Source organism: Numenius arquata, chromosome 8 (assembly GCF_964106895.1).
Source record: "Numenius arquata chromosome 8, bNumArq3.hap1.1, whole genome shotgun sequence".
Lineage (NCBI taxonomy): Eukaryota > Metazoa > Chordata > Aves > Charadriiformes > Scolopacidae > Numenius > Numenius arquata.
In genome coordinates, this window is record NC_133583.1 from 7,894,162 (window position 1) to 7,911,341 (window position 17,180).

Below are 17,180 nucleotides of genomic sequence, written 5' to 3' on the forward strand. Positions count from 1 at the left end.
CAGTCTCTTCACAGTCCTGACTGCAAAGAAGGAGAAGGGCAATAAATGGGCCCTCGGCTCTTAACAGAGTGGCAGAAAGTATTAACCCAGTGTCTCCCCTTCCCAGTGCTCCAAGAGCTGTGGTGGGGGCACGCGGCGGCGGCGAGCCATGTGCATCAACACCTACAACGACGTCCTGGACGACAGCAAGTGCAGTCAGCAGGAGAAGCTGACGGTGCAGCGATGCAGCGACTTCTCGTGCCCCCAGTGGAAAACTGGCGACTGGTCTGAGGTAGGAGCTGGTCACCAGGGTGGGCTCACCCTGCTGGTCCTTCGCCCTGAGGAGCTGGTACCTGCAAAGAGATAGCTCGTGTCCCTGCTCATCCCTCCTGTTCTGTTTGTGCCCTGGGGCATGGTGGCACCTTGCCTCCTGCAGAAGGTCTCCCCGACCCTGTGCTGCCTGTCAGGCAGCAAAGTCACTGGCCTTGTCACCGCTGGTCAAGTGGCCGTTTCCCTCCTTGCAAAGCCGCAAGGGGTTAATTCCTCTCCAGTCCTGCAGTAATTTCTCCCCAGTTTTTCCACTGTTCCTCTGCAGTTGTAGAGAGAAAAATAGTTCTGCCCTCGTTTTCCCTTGAGGTTGTCCTTACGAGCCCTGGCAGCTCTGGCTGTCGCTGGAGGGCAGGATTTCACCCTACTAAGGTCTTGCTCAACCCTCTCCCTGCTGTTTATTACTGTTACCTCTTCCACTGCTGCTGGTGTCCTTCACAAAGCAACAAAACCGTATCTTGATAAGCTTTTTCCTACATCAGGACTGGGGATGCTGGAGAACAGTCTTCAAAGGCTGCTCATCACCTCTGTGGCCAGATAGATCTTGTTTCTTGCAAATCATGTTCTTTTAGGAAATAATGAAGGCAATTAAGTGGGAACGGGGATTGTTCTCTGCTAAATATTTGTTTTGTGGGTCAAGCTGCTGGCAGCCCAGTCCACGCTGGGGTGGTGGAAGAGGCACTCGCAGCCTGCGGGAGCCAAGACCCTTAACGTACACACTCAGAGCCCAGCAAGTTATTTTGCAAGCCTCTGGCACCCCATTGTGCACAGCTAAAGCCCCGTCAGGCAGCGATATGTCTTTGCCCTACGTCTCACAGCTGCTGGAAGTAAAGAGCCTTTGTGGTCTCACTTTGCCCGTGCTGAAGGGTCCCAGCCCAGCTGTGTTCTCCATGCTCTACTCTGGACCAGCTCCCGAGAGCAATTCTGTCTCCTTGCAAGAAGCTCGTGTTTTTTCCAGCACACGTGGTCATTAAACTCAGCAGCAGTTTTTAAGCAGTGGTTGCAGCGGGTCTCCAGGTTTATTTTTCAGCGCCGGGCAGGCGCTGAGCTGGCAGCGCATCCCCAGCATCTCCTGAGCTTGTGCTTTGCTCCTGGCAGTGCCTGGTCACCTGTGGGAAAGGGCACAAACACCGCCAGACCTGGTGCCAGTTTGGAGAAGATCGATTAAACGACAGGTTTTGCGATCCCGAAATGAAGCCGGAGTCGGTGCAGACGTGCCAGCAGCAGGAGTGTGCTTCGTGGCAAGTGGGGCCGTGGGGCCAGGTACCACTTTGGGACAACAGAGCTACCGTGGGGCTCCCAGCTGGTGGGACCCTGGTACTGGTGGCCAAGGCTGGGTTGCTACCCTTTCATCCAAATTCAGCGGGATAACTGTGTTAATTGATTTGCACACCAAAGCAGCCCTCTGTTCGCTTGGGTTCAGCGGATGGGCAGCAATAACAGTACCTGCCCTTTGTGCTAAATTTAATCTGTGTCATGCTAAATTGGTTGTGATTTTCAAAAAAGGGGTTTCCAAGGTTACGCTCCTAAATCCATATTTAGGCACGTAAATACACGGCCTAATTTTCACAGAAAAGCTGCTCCTATGGAATAGCTGTTTTTGCTTTTAATGTTTTCCAGTTTCTGGGTTGGTGAGGGTTTTTTTTCCTGTTAAAATACAAGTTGCTCGTTTCTCCCAGAGTGTTCTAGCATCTCCTTTCCCACAAAGCTGTTAGCTCTTGACTTAAAAAAAAAAACTGCAACAAACCCAGACCAGTTGTCCCAGTCAGACTTATTTCCCATCAGCAAAATTATTAATTAGCCGCTTGTGCTACTGTGGAGCTGAACAACCAGTTTTAAGGGAGGATATGATGCAGGTTCTACCAGACTATGATTTACTGTGTGCAGCAAAGTAAATCATTTAAATCCTTGCACCTTCATTCCTGGGGAAGCAAGTGAAGCGTGTGAGGCTCTGGTGGATGCAGTGAATTAAAACTTTGACTTAATTTAAAGCTGAAATGCATGAATTGGAGAGAAACCAGAAGGGAAGCTGGGTTTTATTTTTGCTGCTCATGCTGAATGCCTAAACACAGGCTGGGCTGATTAATCCTTCCTAACGGAAGCAGCTACTCAGACCCAGCACTTCTTTCTCCTGTCTATCCTCTCCCAGTGCACGATGACCTGTGGCCAAGGCTACCAGATGAGAGCGGTGAAGTGTGTCGTGGGCACCTACCTGTCAGTGGTGGATGATAACGAGTGTAATGCTGCAACCAGGCCAACGGATACCCAGGTAAATCCTGCTGTCCTATCTCCGTCTTTTGCCACCATGTGTAGAGAAGCAGTCAGGCTGCAGCTTCAGGGGATGTCTTGCTGCAGTAAATGCTTGTCCTGAACACCAGCCCATGCAGAGCAGTTTCTTGGTCCTCTCAGAGCTCATGAGCTGAAGAAGCAGCAGTAGATGAATACGGGAAGAGAACCAGAGAGTAGAAGGGTACACTTCCTTTGGCCTGCGTGGTGTCTGGGATGCCTGGCTGCCAGCTGGGCTCGCTTGGCTGCAGAACCGTTGCTGTGTGCTACAAGTGACAACTAAGGGCCATCACTTCTTGTCTGCTGCACGTGACAATATAGCCTGTGTGCCAGCTACAATTCCAGATGCATCCCTCCTGGCTGGATAAATTGAGAAATGTTGCACACCCTTTGCAAATTTGCTGAAGAGGCTTTCCCTGCTGTGTTTGGTGATACTTGGAAGCAAACGTGTAAGTTCCCATTTCAAACAGAGGATGTGTCCAGGGTGCCTGAAGGAGTTGAATAAAACAGTACGTGACCATCCATCTGTCATCTAGGAGAGCTGTGGTGCTGATGCCCTGCCCAGCTTCAGTCCTGCATGACTTCACAGAGTTTAACTAAGGGCACAACATGTAGGAAAGGGGCTGTTTTTCCCATGTATGGAGACCAATTGCACGCTATAGTCGAGGGGTAACAAACCCACTTGTCATCAGCCATCGCTTGTCCTGCACGTCTCCAGTATAAGTACAGTCCCAGCAATGTGGAAATCATTTATGCCATTTGTCAAGAGCCGCTCTCTCCCTCGCAGTGACCGTCAGTATTAATTTCCTTTTTGGCAATGACTACTCATAGGTTCATGGAGTAAAGTCACAGCTATTCATCATTTCTGTTGCCAGACCTCCCAGGAGGTCCAGACAGGACCAGAGCCCTCTTGTTAGGCACCGTACCAAGACTGAGCAGAATGACATGCCTGTCCCCAAAACCTTGCATGCTTAGCATGTGCTGGAGCTCAGCATGTGGATATAGGTGGTCTGGTGGGCTGCAGGGAATCAAAGGGCTGCAATCAGCTCAGCAGCGTAACCTTTACAAAGTGGGCTGCAGGTCTCATGCTGAAGGAAGGGAGCTTTGAAGGGAGATAAAGTTGCTGCTTTGCAGATGTGTGTGTTCACACCAGAACTCTCTTAATGAACTTTCATCTTTTGCCGCAAAAACATCTGGTTTTAATGCATGGAGATGGCACATGGTTATGGGGATCCCTACTGTAGAGTTCCAACGAAGTCAAAAAGCCACCAAGGTTCTGCATATGAAGCCCTCAGGGGTATTGATACCAAATTTTGCTGATTCACCAAGAGGACGCAAGGAAGAAAGCCTGCCAGTACACAAGCATTGCAGGTCACAGATTTTCAAGATGTTGTGTGTGGTTGATAATTATGTTGAAGATGAGGTGGTTTAACTCTGAAACATCTACAAATTCTTTAATTCCCTCTTTTCCCTCATGTATTTCATGTGCAGGACTGTGAAATAGCAGCATGTCCTCCCCATCCAAATAGTCCCGAAGCCAAGAGATCCATATCAGGCATTCACAGGACACAGTGGAGATTTGGATCCTGGACACCGGTAAGTGCCTGTCATCATACTTTCAGGATTATTTTACAGTAGACAATGTGCTATTTTAAAGTGCATTTGACCAACTTTTTGTTCCAAAGCCCTTGTAGTATATATCAGGAAACTTTCTAGTGGAGGGTTTGTTGCTCTTCCCTAGTGCTCCGCAACATGCGGGAAGGGTACCCGGATGAGATACGTCAGCTGTCGGGATGACCAGGGCTCAGTGGCTGATGAGTCAGCTTGTTTCCACCTCCCGAAGCCGTCAGCCACGGAAATGTGCACCGTGACACCGTGCGGGCAGTGGAAGGCCTTGGAGTGGAGCTCTGTAAGCATCACACTGTCTCTTGCAGGAGAGCCTTATAGACCTCGTTGCAGGAAACGTGTTTCGTTAATCTGTCACGCTTGCCCTTTTATGACTGGGGAGATTAAGGTTTTCTGCTGTTCGTTGTTATCAATAGCTGTCTGCCCGATTTTCAAAGCTGGAAATGTGACTGTGTCTCCTTTTCCCACTGTAATGCAGTGCTCGGTGACTTGTGGTCAAGGTAAGGCAACGCGACAGGTGATCTGCATCAATTACAGTGACCAGCTGGTGGATAGGAGTGAGTGCGATCCAGACGACCTCCCTGCCACCGAGCAAGACTGCTCCATGTCTCCTTGTCATCCAAACAGCCATGACTACGGCAGGCCCATCCACCCTTTCCTCTATCCGGATCATCGCCTGAAACTGCACCCCGGAGGCAGCCCGAACCGAAACCGTGCGCATATACCGGGAGGCAATCAGTGGAGGATTGGTCCCTGGGGTGCTGTAAGTGCCCTGATTTTTCTTATTCCTGGTTTTTTGGTTGTGGTTTTTTTTGTTTTTTGTTTTTTTTTTTTTTTAACCTGGGCTAATGCAGGCTTTTCTTAACACCACCACGCAGGGAAAAGAGGGGACCCTTCTCCCCATGTTCTGCTCTCCGCTCACAGGAGCAGAGTGTTGCAACAGGGCGCAGGCATCACTTCTCAGCCTCTTACACCTCCTGTCCCCAAGGCTCTACAGGCAGAAAGGTGACGGCATCATTTTCCATGATGCAAAGCCCAACCTCTTCTTCTTGGCTGCCTCCCGGGACATCTACAGCTGTGCAGAGCTGTTGCCAAAGCACAGCCGAGACTTAGTGCCAGCTCCTCTCACCCCAACCGGTTTGCAGTGCTTTATCACGGAAGTCCCTAAAGGGAATTAAGCACAAATGGGATGTCAAACACTGCATTAAGGGCAGTGAGGATTACTCACCTGCTTAAAACTAGGCTTACGTTTATTTTCTTTGCTTAAGTCAGCACCTACATCGTTGGTGCACTACTATTAGTAATAGCTGGGGTTTGAAGTTAATAATGCCTGTTAGCTGTGTTAAATTTCTTAGCCACACATTCCCACGGTGCAAGGCACTGGGAAGGAGCTGGGAATGCAAAATTATTCCTGGACTCAACGAAGCCGTGGGCAATTGTGTCTTCCAGTGCTCCAGCACATGTGCGGGGGGGTTCCAGCGGCGGGTCGTGGTGTGCCAGGATGAAAACGGATACACCGCAAATAACTGCGATGAGAAAAGCAAACCCATGGAGCAGAGATCGTGCGAATCTGGCCCCTGTCCTCAGTGGGCTTATGGCAACTGGGGAGAGGTGAGTGCACCATTCATCCTGGGCTCCCTGCGCCAGGGGAAGGCTTTCATTAGCAGGTGGTTGAAAAATGGGAGAAGAGAGGGATATTGCGGTGACATTTATTAGAAAGATTGGAGCATGAAAGGCAGCCTCTGATAAATGAGTGAACCCTAGCAACTGCTTGGTGGTGTTTTCCTTTCCATTTGTCATGGGAAAATTTTCTTCCCAGGCAAAAGCAAATTTTACAAAAATTGAGATTATTTTTTTTTTTCTTTTTAAGAGAAGTCTAGTTTAACTGAAGGCTTTTTTTCTTAATAAAAACACTGCTCCATTCTGAAAATTCATCTGAGACGAGCGATTAGAGACACTAACCTCCAGTATTGTGTTGGGTCTGGGAATATCATTGTGAAGCAGCATGAACAGCTTTGGGAAGAGAGAAGCTGAAGTGGATGATGCCCCATCTGAGGCTCATGCAGCGTTTGGGGGGGATTTGGCCAGCGTGGGGTTGGCTGGGGACAGAAACAACCGCTGGGTCTCGAGAGGTGCTAGTGCCTCGAGCGACTGGTTGGCAGTATTTTTGCTGCCCAGAGGGTGATTGCTCTGTCCTCTGCTGACTTCCAGTGCACGAAGCCATGCGGGGCGGGGACAAGAACACGGCTGGTGGTGTGTCAGCGCCCTAACGGAGAAAGGTTTACGGATCTGAGCTGTGAAATCCTTGACAAGCCACCAGACAGAGAGCAGTGCAACGTGCAGGACTGTCCTAGAGATGCTGCCTGGAGCGCTGGTCCTTGGAGCTCGGTACGACCATAAACTCTTTCTCTTTGTGAACCGTTTTGTGGATATCCCGTAACAACAGATTTAATTTGCTTCAAACCAAGGTGCTAATGCTTCATGTCTTAAAACTGCACTTAAAGAGGATTATTGAAAATATACTCAGAATAACACCTGTTCAGGAAGGGCTTACATTAGTGGAGCTCAAGTCCTTTAATTTAAAAAGCACATTCTGCTAAGTAGCCACCTTTGTCTGTTTTATTACACTCTGCGACCGCTGTGCATTATGAGTCTTCGTTCTGACTGAGTTCTTTGCATATGGATTTATACCTGATATTTAAGCAGTACATTTCCACTGAAGTTAAATTGTTCTGACGTTTAATGGCAGTACTGCACTGTGCACCTACTGGTTTACCAGTCGCGTGTTCTCTGCCAAAAGCAAGATGACAGGGGAAAATGTGTGCTAAATTGCGTCAACTCCCAAGTGTGTACAAGTGTGCATAGATGTGTGTGTGCCCACGCAGCTATATAGAAACGTGTGCATTCACACCTGTGCTCTCTTTCTGTTCCCATGTATATATAATAAGAGCATGATGTACTGTGCAAAGGCACGTGTAAGCTATTCTCATGCTTCTCTCTGGTTCTGGAGAGTTATTGCCTGGCCTGATCTCCAGCTGCTGCTCTAGATACCATTAAGTCAGCCAGGGATCAGCAAGGTGGCGGAAGGCTTAAAAGCCTGGGAGTTTTTCTAATATCAAAATAGTATTTGGAGCAGAGGTGTCTCACGTTGCTCCTTTGCTGCTGGAGAAGTCTGCTGCAGAGATGCTCTTGTGATGACAGAGCAGCCGTGAGCCAGGGGGCTGGGATGCTGTTTTGGGTCCCATGGCTTTGAAATTCCTGCCCAGAGCAGCACCGAGCCCTGGTGTGCCAAGCCAAGTGTCGCCTGGGGCACTTCTGTCACAGTGGAAACCATGGACCTGCTGGTTTTGGAGTGGCCTTCAAACAATTGTTGACCTTTATTGTGTATTTTGTTATAAAAGCATTTGAAGAAGATTTAAAACAAACAAACAAACAAAAAATTAATGTGACTCAAAAGCACTTTACAGGAAAAGAAAAAAAGAGGTCTGTCTGTAACGTATTGGACTTCCTTAATTGTCATGGTTTGAAAAGTCATCTTGCTAAAACGTAACCGGGTGCTTCCAGTAACGCTCCGCAAGATATTTACCATACCTCAGTGAGTTATGCGATAGCCATAAAACTGCTGAACTGGTGTTTATGTGGTGCTTCACCAGTACAAGGGACAGTGACGTGAAATATTTCATTTGAGGTGCTAATGTATCACTCGTATGCTGATATAGTTGGTGCTAAAGGTGAGCGAGGTGAGCTAAGCAGAGCTAGAAACCCCTGCGGTGGCTTCCCCGCCGAGTTACTGGCTGGGGGTTGCTGCCAGCCTTTGTTACCTGGACCATTTGTAAGAACCAAAGGTGTGGAGAGAGTCGTGTTGCATTTTGGTGTCGCTCAGTGTTCAGCCTCTTCTCAGCTCTTCAGGAGCAGGCTCCAGAGCTGCGTCTGCCTCTCTGTGTTGGAAATGCAGGGTGCAGTCCTGTATTCTGGTTTGGGCTGTTGGTGTTTTTTTCACCCAGGAAAAATTCCCTTGGTTCTACTAAGTCACATTACCCTTGGTGGGTTGTCCATGCTCGGTCTCCTGAGAGCGGGTGGGATGTTGGGCAAACAGGCAAAGGGCAAGAGCATCCTATCCTGCCTGTGGCATCTCCTCCCAGCTGCCGTGAGCCTTGCAGCCCCCTGGCCTCCCACCGGTGAAGGGGCTGCGGAGCTGAGCCCGGCTCATGGCCTCAAAGTGACTTGATTTTTCAGGTCTTATTCCAGAGGTGTCCTTTGGCTCTGACGTAGGGGACCCCAGAGCTGTTTGAAGACTGAATTGTAGCTATGGGGTCAACAGGGCTTCGTGTCCCTCCTGCTAAATACTCCACATCTATGTCTACCTCGTGCTACTACTGTAGGTAGTAACATCCAAATTTTTTTTTTTCTTCAGTGTGGTATCACCTGGATTTGCTTTAGCTCTGTCATTGGTTGCAAACATCATTCTGTAGCTGTACATACTTCATCTGTTGGGATGGAGTGTCACTACCATATTTTTTTGGTCACTTTTGAAACAAGAGTATAGTATTAGCTGAAGCTTTTCAGCAGTATGGATTTATGTATTTATGTAAAAGTGTATTTATTTTTCCAATATTGTTATTTAATTTTATATAAATATTGCATACATTTACGATGTTTAATGTTAATGTTGAACAGTGAAAATTAAAGACGAGTAGAATGTAATCATAAATGAATTTGTATAATGATTTCTTGAGTCTTTTGCTAAATTAAGATCATATACTTAGTTTTGGTAACTTTTACTAAATTTTCTGAAATGGTACTGCAATGTTCCATCTTCTGACTCACTTTTCTTTTGCTTGCTTTATTCTCCAACAGAAACTGTCATTCTCGATAATTAAACAGTTAAAAGTGTATGAATTACAAAGTTTGGATAACTAATTTCTTGCAAACATCTGATTGGCTTAACTTTGCTCAAGTTTCAGTGAAATTAGCACTATTAAATACATACAAATTAAAGCAGAGAGAGTCTGAAGAGTCCAACCCGCAGTCCTCAGGTGAAATTCCACTGGGATTTTATACAGTAAACAAGTGATTTTTATCTGGCTGGTTAAATCCAGGTTTTAAAGACACAATTAAATAAATAAACAGATTCTGTATGTAAATGATACATTTATAACAGGAAACTGATGAGATACCTTGTCATTATAATGTATGTTCAAAGAGAACTAAGAGGAGGTGACACTTTTTATTTCCATGCTTGTTTAAGAACATGTATTTAAACACTACAGAATTTGTACACCATGTGATAGACCTGACCTTTTTATTAAAATAATGCTTTAGAAAACACGCAGAGACTGTCACCAGGGTACAGAGAGTGTTTTTTCTCCTCTGAATGCCTTATGGTATGAATGCAGATCTCCATCCACCCTCTCGAATACCGAGAGGAAATCTGGCCATGTTCTCCAGAATGAGGGAGATGCTCACAAACAGTATTATCCATCGCTTCACTTAAATCCCAAGGCTGAACCCACTTCTCACAGAGCAGATCTGCTCTTTGCAGTAATCTCCGTGAAATTTTGGGGCTGTCGAGTTTACCATAATATACAGCTGTATCCTGAATGTATGAATAATGCTGAATTCACTTATCGTGGGCTTCTCGTTCTTTCCAAGTTAGGAAATGGGCACAGATAAGGTAAAACAATTGTATCTCACAGCACCGTGTCCTGGTTCAGCCGGGTGAGTCCTTTGGGCTTCAGTGCACTGGGACAGTAATCAATTGGATTTGACCTGTGGAAAATGGGTGGGTGGGGTTTTGGATTTGGTTTTTTGGTTTTTCTCCTCAAAAGTATTATAATTTTAAAAGTAATCTTTGTCAAGTACTTATCGCTCTTGGGTATCAAAAGTTCTGACTGCTAATGCACTGGCTGTGAAGCTCTTAGTGCCTGCAAAACAACAGTGGGTGCTTCCCAGCTCTTTATCAAATAGGCAGAAATGCTGGTATCTTAGTCTTTGAGGGTCTTTTGATCTAACAATGAGGAATTGGAAGCTTAGCGTAAAATAATTGGAATATTAGCTGGCTAAGCTCCAAACTCTGTTATTGTGGATGTGAATTCAGGTTTGGGTTAGGACAGCGATGCCGTATCCCCATAGCCAGAGCTGGAAGCTGGTGGCATTGATGGCTTTGCAAGGCTCTTTGGCCGCACGCAGGGATATAGGTAGCGGCGAAGGGCTCTGGACTCGGTGGGAAGCAGGAGGACTGTCTGGCCAGCATCCATGTCAGGGAGCTGGTGCTCAGGAATTTTAATCTTAAAATTGGTGTCAATGGAAAGTTCAGGTTATTTGTATTTAATTCTGCCAAAGCCCCAACACGTTGTTTATAAAATGCCCTACCTGTGAAGCTGGCTGAAAACAGGCTGTTCAACAGCAATATTCTCCATGTCGTCGTCTGATAATATTCTTAGCAGGCAGGATGTCAGCTCTTGCTAAGGCAGAAGTGATAACCAGGGGCAGATTTGGTTGCAAGTGTATATAACTCTGCTGTTCTCTTCCTCTCTTCTGCAGAAAATGAATTTGCTGTGACAGCAGCATTACTGAGCTGCTGTATGATTCTTTACACATGTTTTTGCAATAACAAAGCCATCCTTGAAAATGAAGTGATAGGCATGCTGAAGTCTCCAGTCACTCAGTGATTCACGTTGCTTTTTCTGTCCTTCATTCATATGACATTGGTTCAGGCTCTGAGAGTGCGGCAGCAAGCCTGTGTTTCTCTGTAGTGCCGGGTATTATCAGAAAACTAATAAAACTAATCCTACCCTGAGAGCCTGTTGGGGAAGGAGAGATGTTGCTGCAGCAGAGGAAGGCTGCACGTACAGTCCCAGCTCCCATAACCCACCCAGGCAGGAGGATGCACTTGGGTGGCTTGCACGCCTTTAGACAAGCAGGTAGAAATAGATGCCTTGGTGAAGATTGAATAAACCTGATCCAGACCATGAGAATGAGAACTTGGTAGCCTGTGGATATCCCCAGCCATCTGTCTGAAGCTGTCTCTGTCTCAGAGCTGTTTACTGTAGGCTTAGGCTGGCCCACCAAGGCTGCTGTCCCTCTTGGGCTCCTGGCTGTCTCCCCTCCGGCATCAGTCAGACCGACTGACTCCAGGGACTGCCGGTTCCGTGTGCTGATGAAAGGCAAAAAGTTGTCTGCTTTGGTTCCCCGGTCCCCTTTGACAGTGCAGGCCTCTTTGCTTTTGTTTAAAAAAAGCAAACCAGACACGTTTCAGCCCTTCCCTGTACTCCCTGCTGTGTGTCGCCCACCCAGAGCATCCCGCCGCCAGTGCCCAGCTTCAGCCACCCTCCAAAACTGCACGTCCCTGGGTGATGGCTGGAATGGGCAGAGCTGTGGCAGCTTTCTTACCATCCACCTATTTTCTGCCTTGTGCCCTTCTCAGAGCTCGTCCCGGAGGGTAAATGCAGTTGGGATTTTCATTTTAAAAGTTTCAGCCTGTTGCTCCTCTAGGGCAGTGGTGACGGATGCTCCTGCGGCTCTTTCCTCAGTGCTCACTGTCCCTACTGAGGCTCAGAGCCACAGTTGGTGGCTCTCAGCTGGTTACAGGTGGGTGAAGCCGGTGGTACCCAGCTGCCTAGTAGAGCAACATCACTTTATTCTTCTCGTGCTACTCTAAAATCTCCAATATTTGTTTTCCTTTCCATTTTTGTTGTTTGCCTATCATCAGCAAACATCTTTCATTGCCACTTCTGTTTCTCCTTAAATAAGGAGAACTGTATAAGTATGCTTTTGCTATCAGTTCTACTGTCTCCTCTTTGCTAGCATTGATGCTCCATGAGCAGAAAAACAAGAAATGATGCCCGTCTGCTACGCTGCAGGTGAGGGACCACCCCGCACTTAACACTGAGCCTGCACCGAAGTGCTTTGCTGGATCGGCTCCTCGCAGGGCTGATTTCCTGCAACTTAATGCTCAGCTGCTGCAACCCCGACTCCTCCCTTGCAGGCACCCCTTAGTCTTTGCACCCTTTGCGGTCTGACCTGGTGGTTAAATCTAGTGTCTTTTAGTCTGATGGAGAAGTAAAAGGACTGGGCAGGAGTGTCCCCTCTAACCTCCCTAATCCGGCGCCTGGATACTGGGGAAGTGCCAGGGTAATGAGCTGCAGAAAAGGGCCAGTCTCTACTCTCCTTCGATAGACTCTCCTACTGCCACTGCCAGGACAGAAGCCAGCTGGACCAATGGCTGGACTCAGGAAGGTTATTTTCTTGTATCTTGAAATTTTTCTCTTTTCCCTGCTCTCAGATGCTGCACCTTTTCCCAAGTTCCCCAGTGCACTTTGCCAGTCAGAGCAGGTAACTCCAGTAGTATTCACTGATGTGTCTTACCATGTACAGTCCAACCCATCCTTCTGTCCTCACTTATTGTAAAATACTTGCCTTTCTCCTCCCAAAGAAGTACAGTGGTTGGTTGGCTGCATTTGGTGTGCCTCTGGTTGCCTTTTTACACCTCCTCTCTTACACGCTTTCTCTACGAGATGACCATTTTCTAGGCTGTGCACAGTTCGCCTGAACTTGAGCAAGTGGTGGGACTGCTGTTCAGCGATGACTGGCTTCAGTCTTCGTGTCATGGTTGGCCCATACATGGCTGCTGGCTTTATAAAGTCTGCAGACCTCCTATATATGCGTGTATGCACATGCTCACACGCACAGGAGAAATAAAGCAATAAATAAAAGGGCAATTGCTGGGAATATTTGTCTCCCAAAGCACTGGCTTCAAGTGCGGAAATTGAAATATGCGTTAGACCACAGGAGACATGTTAGAGCAGTAACACACTTTCAAGGATGAGCTGTGAAGTTCAGCATCTTCAAGCAGACCCCTGAATTGGGGCAGTGGGAGGTCTGCGTGTGGTTTTGCCCACATTCCATACTCCCACCATGTACCCCAAACTGCAATATTTGCTGTTGCTCAGATCCTAGGGGTTGCAGCATTTAGAAACAAGAATGTGTGATGATGAGGGACGCTAAGCATAAAGACATTTACTGTGTTTCTAACTTTTCTGGTGACTGATTTGTGCAGTCATTAAGGAGAAACGATGCAGTCAATCTTGTTCCAAAGGCACTTCATGCTCTAGTCATGTTTTAATTTTCACTAGCTCACAGGGGAGGCGAGTGAGCCAGCAGCATGGATGAGAATCTGTCTGATGCCCAGACCGTGTGCAGGCTGACAAACAGGATTTGATCCCTAGTGCATTAAACCAAGATTATTCTCTATGAAAGCGGGGAGAAAGAATCAGCCCAGTGCTCCTACAAACCCCCGGTGTGATGCACACCTGTGAAATAGGGCTGATGGTCCTTGGAGAGCTCTTTGCTTTGTGTTTCACTCTATCTGACATGGAGAAATCCTACTTTTGAATGGAACTTCTAAATGGCATTAGAATACAACTGTTCACTAAAAATATGAAGTGTCAGTTAGCCTAGGCTGCTTGCTGCTTCAATTGCTACTTTCTTAAAAGTGCCACAGCATGAAAAATATGCTTCATCAGTGCCTTCCACATCCCATTACACTGGCGTCCTTGGGTAGCTCACACATCTCCTCCTAATTTGAGGGAATGCCATCTAACGGCCCCCTCCCTGGAGACACCTGCAGCGGCTATTTGGGGGCTTTTTCTTGTTTGTTGTCGTAGTTAAATAGTGTGGAGCAGAGCAGGGATGTGCCTTTTAAGGCAGCTTTGTGTGTTCACAGCCCTGCTGATTTCTGTACCCGGTGAAGTCTTTGTATGGGATGTAACAACAGAGCAGGGGAAAAAGGAGGAGAAGGTGCTACTTACTACATGGACACCATAGAAGATGAGATGTGTGGCTTTTCCTCCTGCTGCAGTTACCTGCTTTTCTCCTTTATATCATGTGAGGTTTCCCCAGCTCAGGGAAATTATTTACTTCAGTGCTCAGGGCCTTAAACCTTGCAGGAGTTAAAGAGCCCAAGAGCATCCTTTCCTCTGGGGCGCTCTGTGGTGCTGGAGGAACGGGCTCCAGACACACCAGTCTCTTCCCTCTGCTGCAGTAACACATCGAGTTGTACATTTTTCTTTCAAAAATTTCTCATTTTTTTTCTTTTTTTTTTAAGCTGTTATGAGACATCATCAGCATCTGTGTTTGGCAGTGGGAAGTGTGTGATTCCTCCCTTTTGCAAATAATCACTTGGGAAACTCTGTGCCTGTGCTGCAGAGCAGGGGGAAGTCAGACCCCTTGTGCAGTGCTCTGGGAGCCAGCATGGTTGTCCCCTCTCGCCCATGCCCGGGGTAAGGAGCACTGCTTGGAGGGGGACACTGGGGCAAAGCCTGCTCTTGTGCACACCAAGGGCTGCGCTTTGGCTCTGGGAGGGCTCCTCGGGACGCTTCCACAGGGATTTCTGGACAATGTTCACAAACTACAGACTCTCAAATCTCTAATGTTTGTGTCTTTCTTTCAGTCCTCCCATCACTCTGGGGACTCAGCGTGGATTAAGCATTTCTAAAGCCTCTTCCAAACTGCACTGCAATGATTTGGTGTGTTTTGCTCACAGCTCTGGTCTAATTCCCTTTTCAATGTAGAAAAATCAAATGTACTTTCTGGCCTCGTACCAGCTAAAATCACCATGACCATGCGCTCTCAGCAGCCATGTGCGTTAAGGTATGACTCCCTCTTAAAGTTTTCAGGAAAGGAAAGGAAAGCCCTTGCTGTTGTGAAGCTAATTAAGTTACTCTGGCTGGAAAAGAGCCTCTGTTGCTGGATAACACACAAAGGTTTGGGCATTTTCAGACTTCCAGTAAGGGTTCAGTTGGCGAGGAACAATCCAAGCTTTCCTTGGTGGTGTTTCTTCTGATGTTCCTTGTGCTTGAAGGACTTCAGAGGTGCAGAAGTCACACGGCTGCAATTGCAAAGTTACCAGCATCTGATGGCAGCAGTGTGAGTTGTAGTAAGAGCTGATGTAGACTAATAGGATGCTGAAACGTAACTATGAGGGTGCGTGGTGGGGCTCTGCTTGTAGCTGGAGAAGTTTGCTGACATCCAGGAGCACAGTCCCTCATGGAAAGGGCGTGCAAAGCATTGTAGGGCTCCATTGCTTTATTTCATCTAGCACATGTTCCAGCTCAGATTGTTGGAAAGGATGAACGAGGGCTTACTTAGGAGCACTTACTTTCCGTAAAATCCTTAATGTGTGGAAATCTAAACCTACAAGGATTGATTTTAATTTCCTCCAAGAAGTTGCTCCTGGCAGAATCTGATAAAGCCGTTTTTAGTCTTAATTCTTCCCAGCCCTGCCCTTGGTAGCTATCAGAACATACCTATCTTCAGGAATTCATTTGGTGATCACCGCAGCTTGCATTCATTATCTCAAATACCTCCCAAATCGTCGGCTGATGCACAGAGGGCCTGGAAAAGTGATCTGACAGCATTTTCTGAAACTTTTCACTTTTGGGGGAGAATGTCCTCAGATTCTTGCTGGTGGTTTGCTTTTCTGCCCCATGTTGAGCTGCCTGTTTGGTACAGAAAGTTAGGCAGAAGTGGAGCCGCTCCATAGCTCTTGACTGCTCTGTGCTGCTTCTTTCTTTTCACCAAGATTTGCTTACTTGTGCCCAGGGCTGTTGAGTCCCTTTGGTGCCAGACTGACGTTACTCCCATAGCTCAGCCTGGCAGTGGCACGGCTGTGACACAGCTCCCAGTGCAGAAGGGCAGGTCACGATCTCCTGCAACAGGGTCAGAACCTGGGTCCAACCAACCAGAAATTTTATACAATTTTTTAAGAGCTTTTGGGGTACATATTCTGGTTTTTACCTGCTACCAGCCCGGTGAATCAAATAGCAGTCTTCCTACATTAGGAAGGTCTTAATGAACAAGCTGTACCCTCACCTTCCAGAACGTCAGAGTAGGAAATGCAGCAAGGGTTAGTTTAAAGCAATTTGCACATACTTGGTAAAACAGAATGATCTTCGTCATTCCTGAGCTCTGAAACAGAAAACAAATTTCTGTGGAAACAAAAACACAAGCTTGCCGCTGTGCTGGAGCAGAGCGATGCATTGCAGGAGAGATTTAGTATCGTGTTCTGACCTTTCTGGAAACAGTTGATATGGAAATATTTTTGTCATATTTATTTAAACTTTTTTTCTTGCATTTATTTAAACTAGGCAGCATATTTATTTGAAAAAATCAGCAGCATACCAATCCCTGGTTCTTGGCATGTTAACAAAACTAATCATGCAATAAACATAATACCCTTAAATCTGTGCTCAAATGCTTTGATCCTAATGCTATTAGGAAAGTCCTTTTGTTCTTATTCTCTATGTAAAGCACCAGGTGTGACTGGGGTGGTTTCAGGAGATAATAAAGATAATGACAATAGGAAGGTTTACTAGAGCCTTTAGTGTAATGGCGATAGCTTATTTTTGAAATAGTACTTCTCTAGTATTTTATGTGCCACAATCATCTCATTTTTTTTAAGAAACACCATAATGTGTTGTTTTCACACCATCCTCCATGCCTGGCGCTCCTCCCGGCTTCACCCAGGGGTGCTGTTTGTTGCCGTGCCTCTACCGCAGGCTGGAAACGGCATTTCAGAGCCATGGTTTCAAGCACTTGAGGGGAGGCAGAGGCGGGTTGACCACTGGCATGCCCAGTGCCTGTGATTCTTGCCTCTAGGAAGCTGGTGGGTGAAAAAAGTCATTACAGTACCTTGGCTACACCTTCAGGGCTGGATCCAGAGGCGATTAAAACCAGTAGAAATCTTTCTGTTGACTTCAAAGAGCCTTGAACGAGGCTGCTGTTCTACAGAGAGCCACCCGTCCATCCCCAGTACTTGGAAGTATTTTCTATGAGGGGGTGGGGGATAGGAAAGAAAGAAATAATGTGAAATATGAAAGGAGTGATTTTTGGCTGTGCTATTCAAATGTTTTAAAGAAGGGGAGGTCAAAGCTTACCTCACTATGGCACTGTTATTGATAGGT

General features: G+C 46.9%; 1 protein-coding gene across 2 annotated transcripts in view; it reads left to right on the forward strand.

The window, feature by feature from the left end:
• The window catches only part of ADAMTS9 (ADAM metallopeptidase with thrombospondin type 1 motif 9), an 80,882-nt gene that overhangs the window by 39,730 nt on the left and 23,972 nt on the right, over positions 1–17,180 (forward strand). For both annotated transcript variants that reach the window (XM_074152669.1, XM_074152670.1), the window contains 8 exons: positions 107–271; positions 1,405–1,569; positions 2,456–2,575; positions 4,084–4,188; positions 4,334–4,501; positions 4,697–4,981; positions 5,668–5,829; positions 6,430–6,606. In XM_074152669.1, the coding sequence (XP_074008770.1) occupies positions 107–271; positions 1,405–1,569; positions 2,456–2,575; positions 4,084–4,188; positions 4,334–4,501; positions 4,697–4,981; positions 5,668–5,829; positions 6,430–6,606 (1,347 nt within the window). The remainder of the gene's footprint in view (positions 1–106; positions 272–1,404; positions 1,570–2,455; positions 2,576–4,083; positions 4,189–4,333; positions 4,502–4,696; positions 4,982–5,667; positions 5,830–6,429; positions 6,607–17,180) is intronic.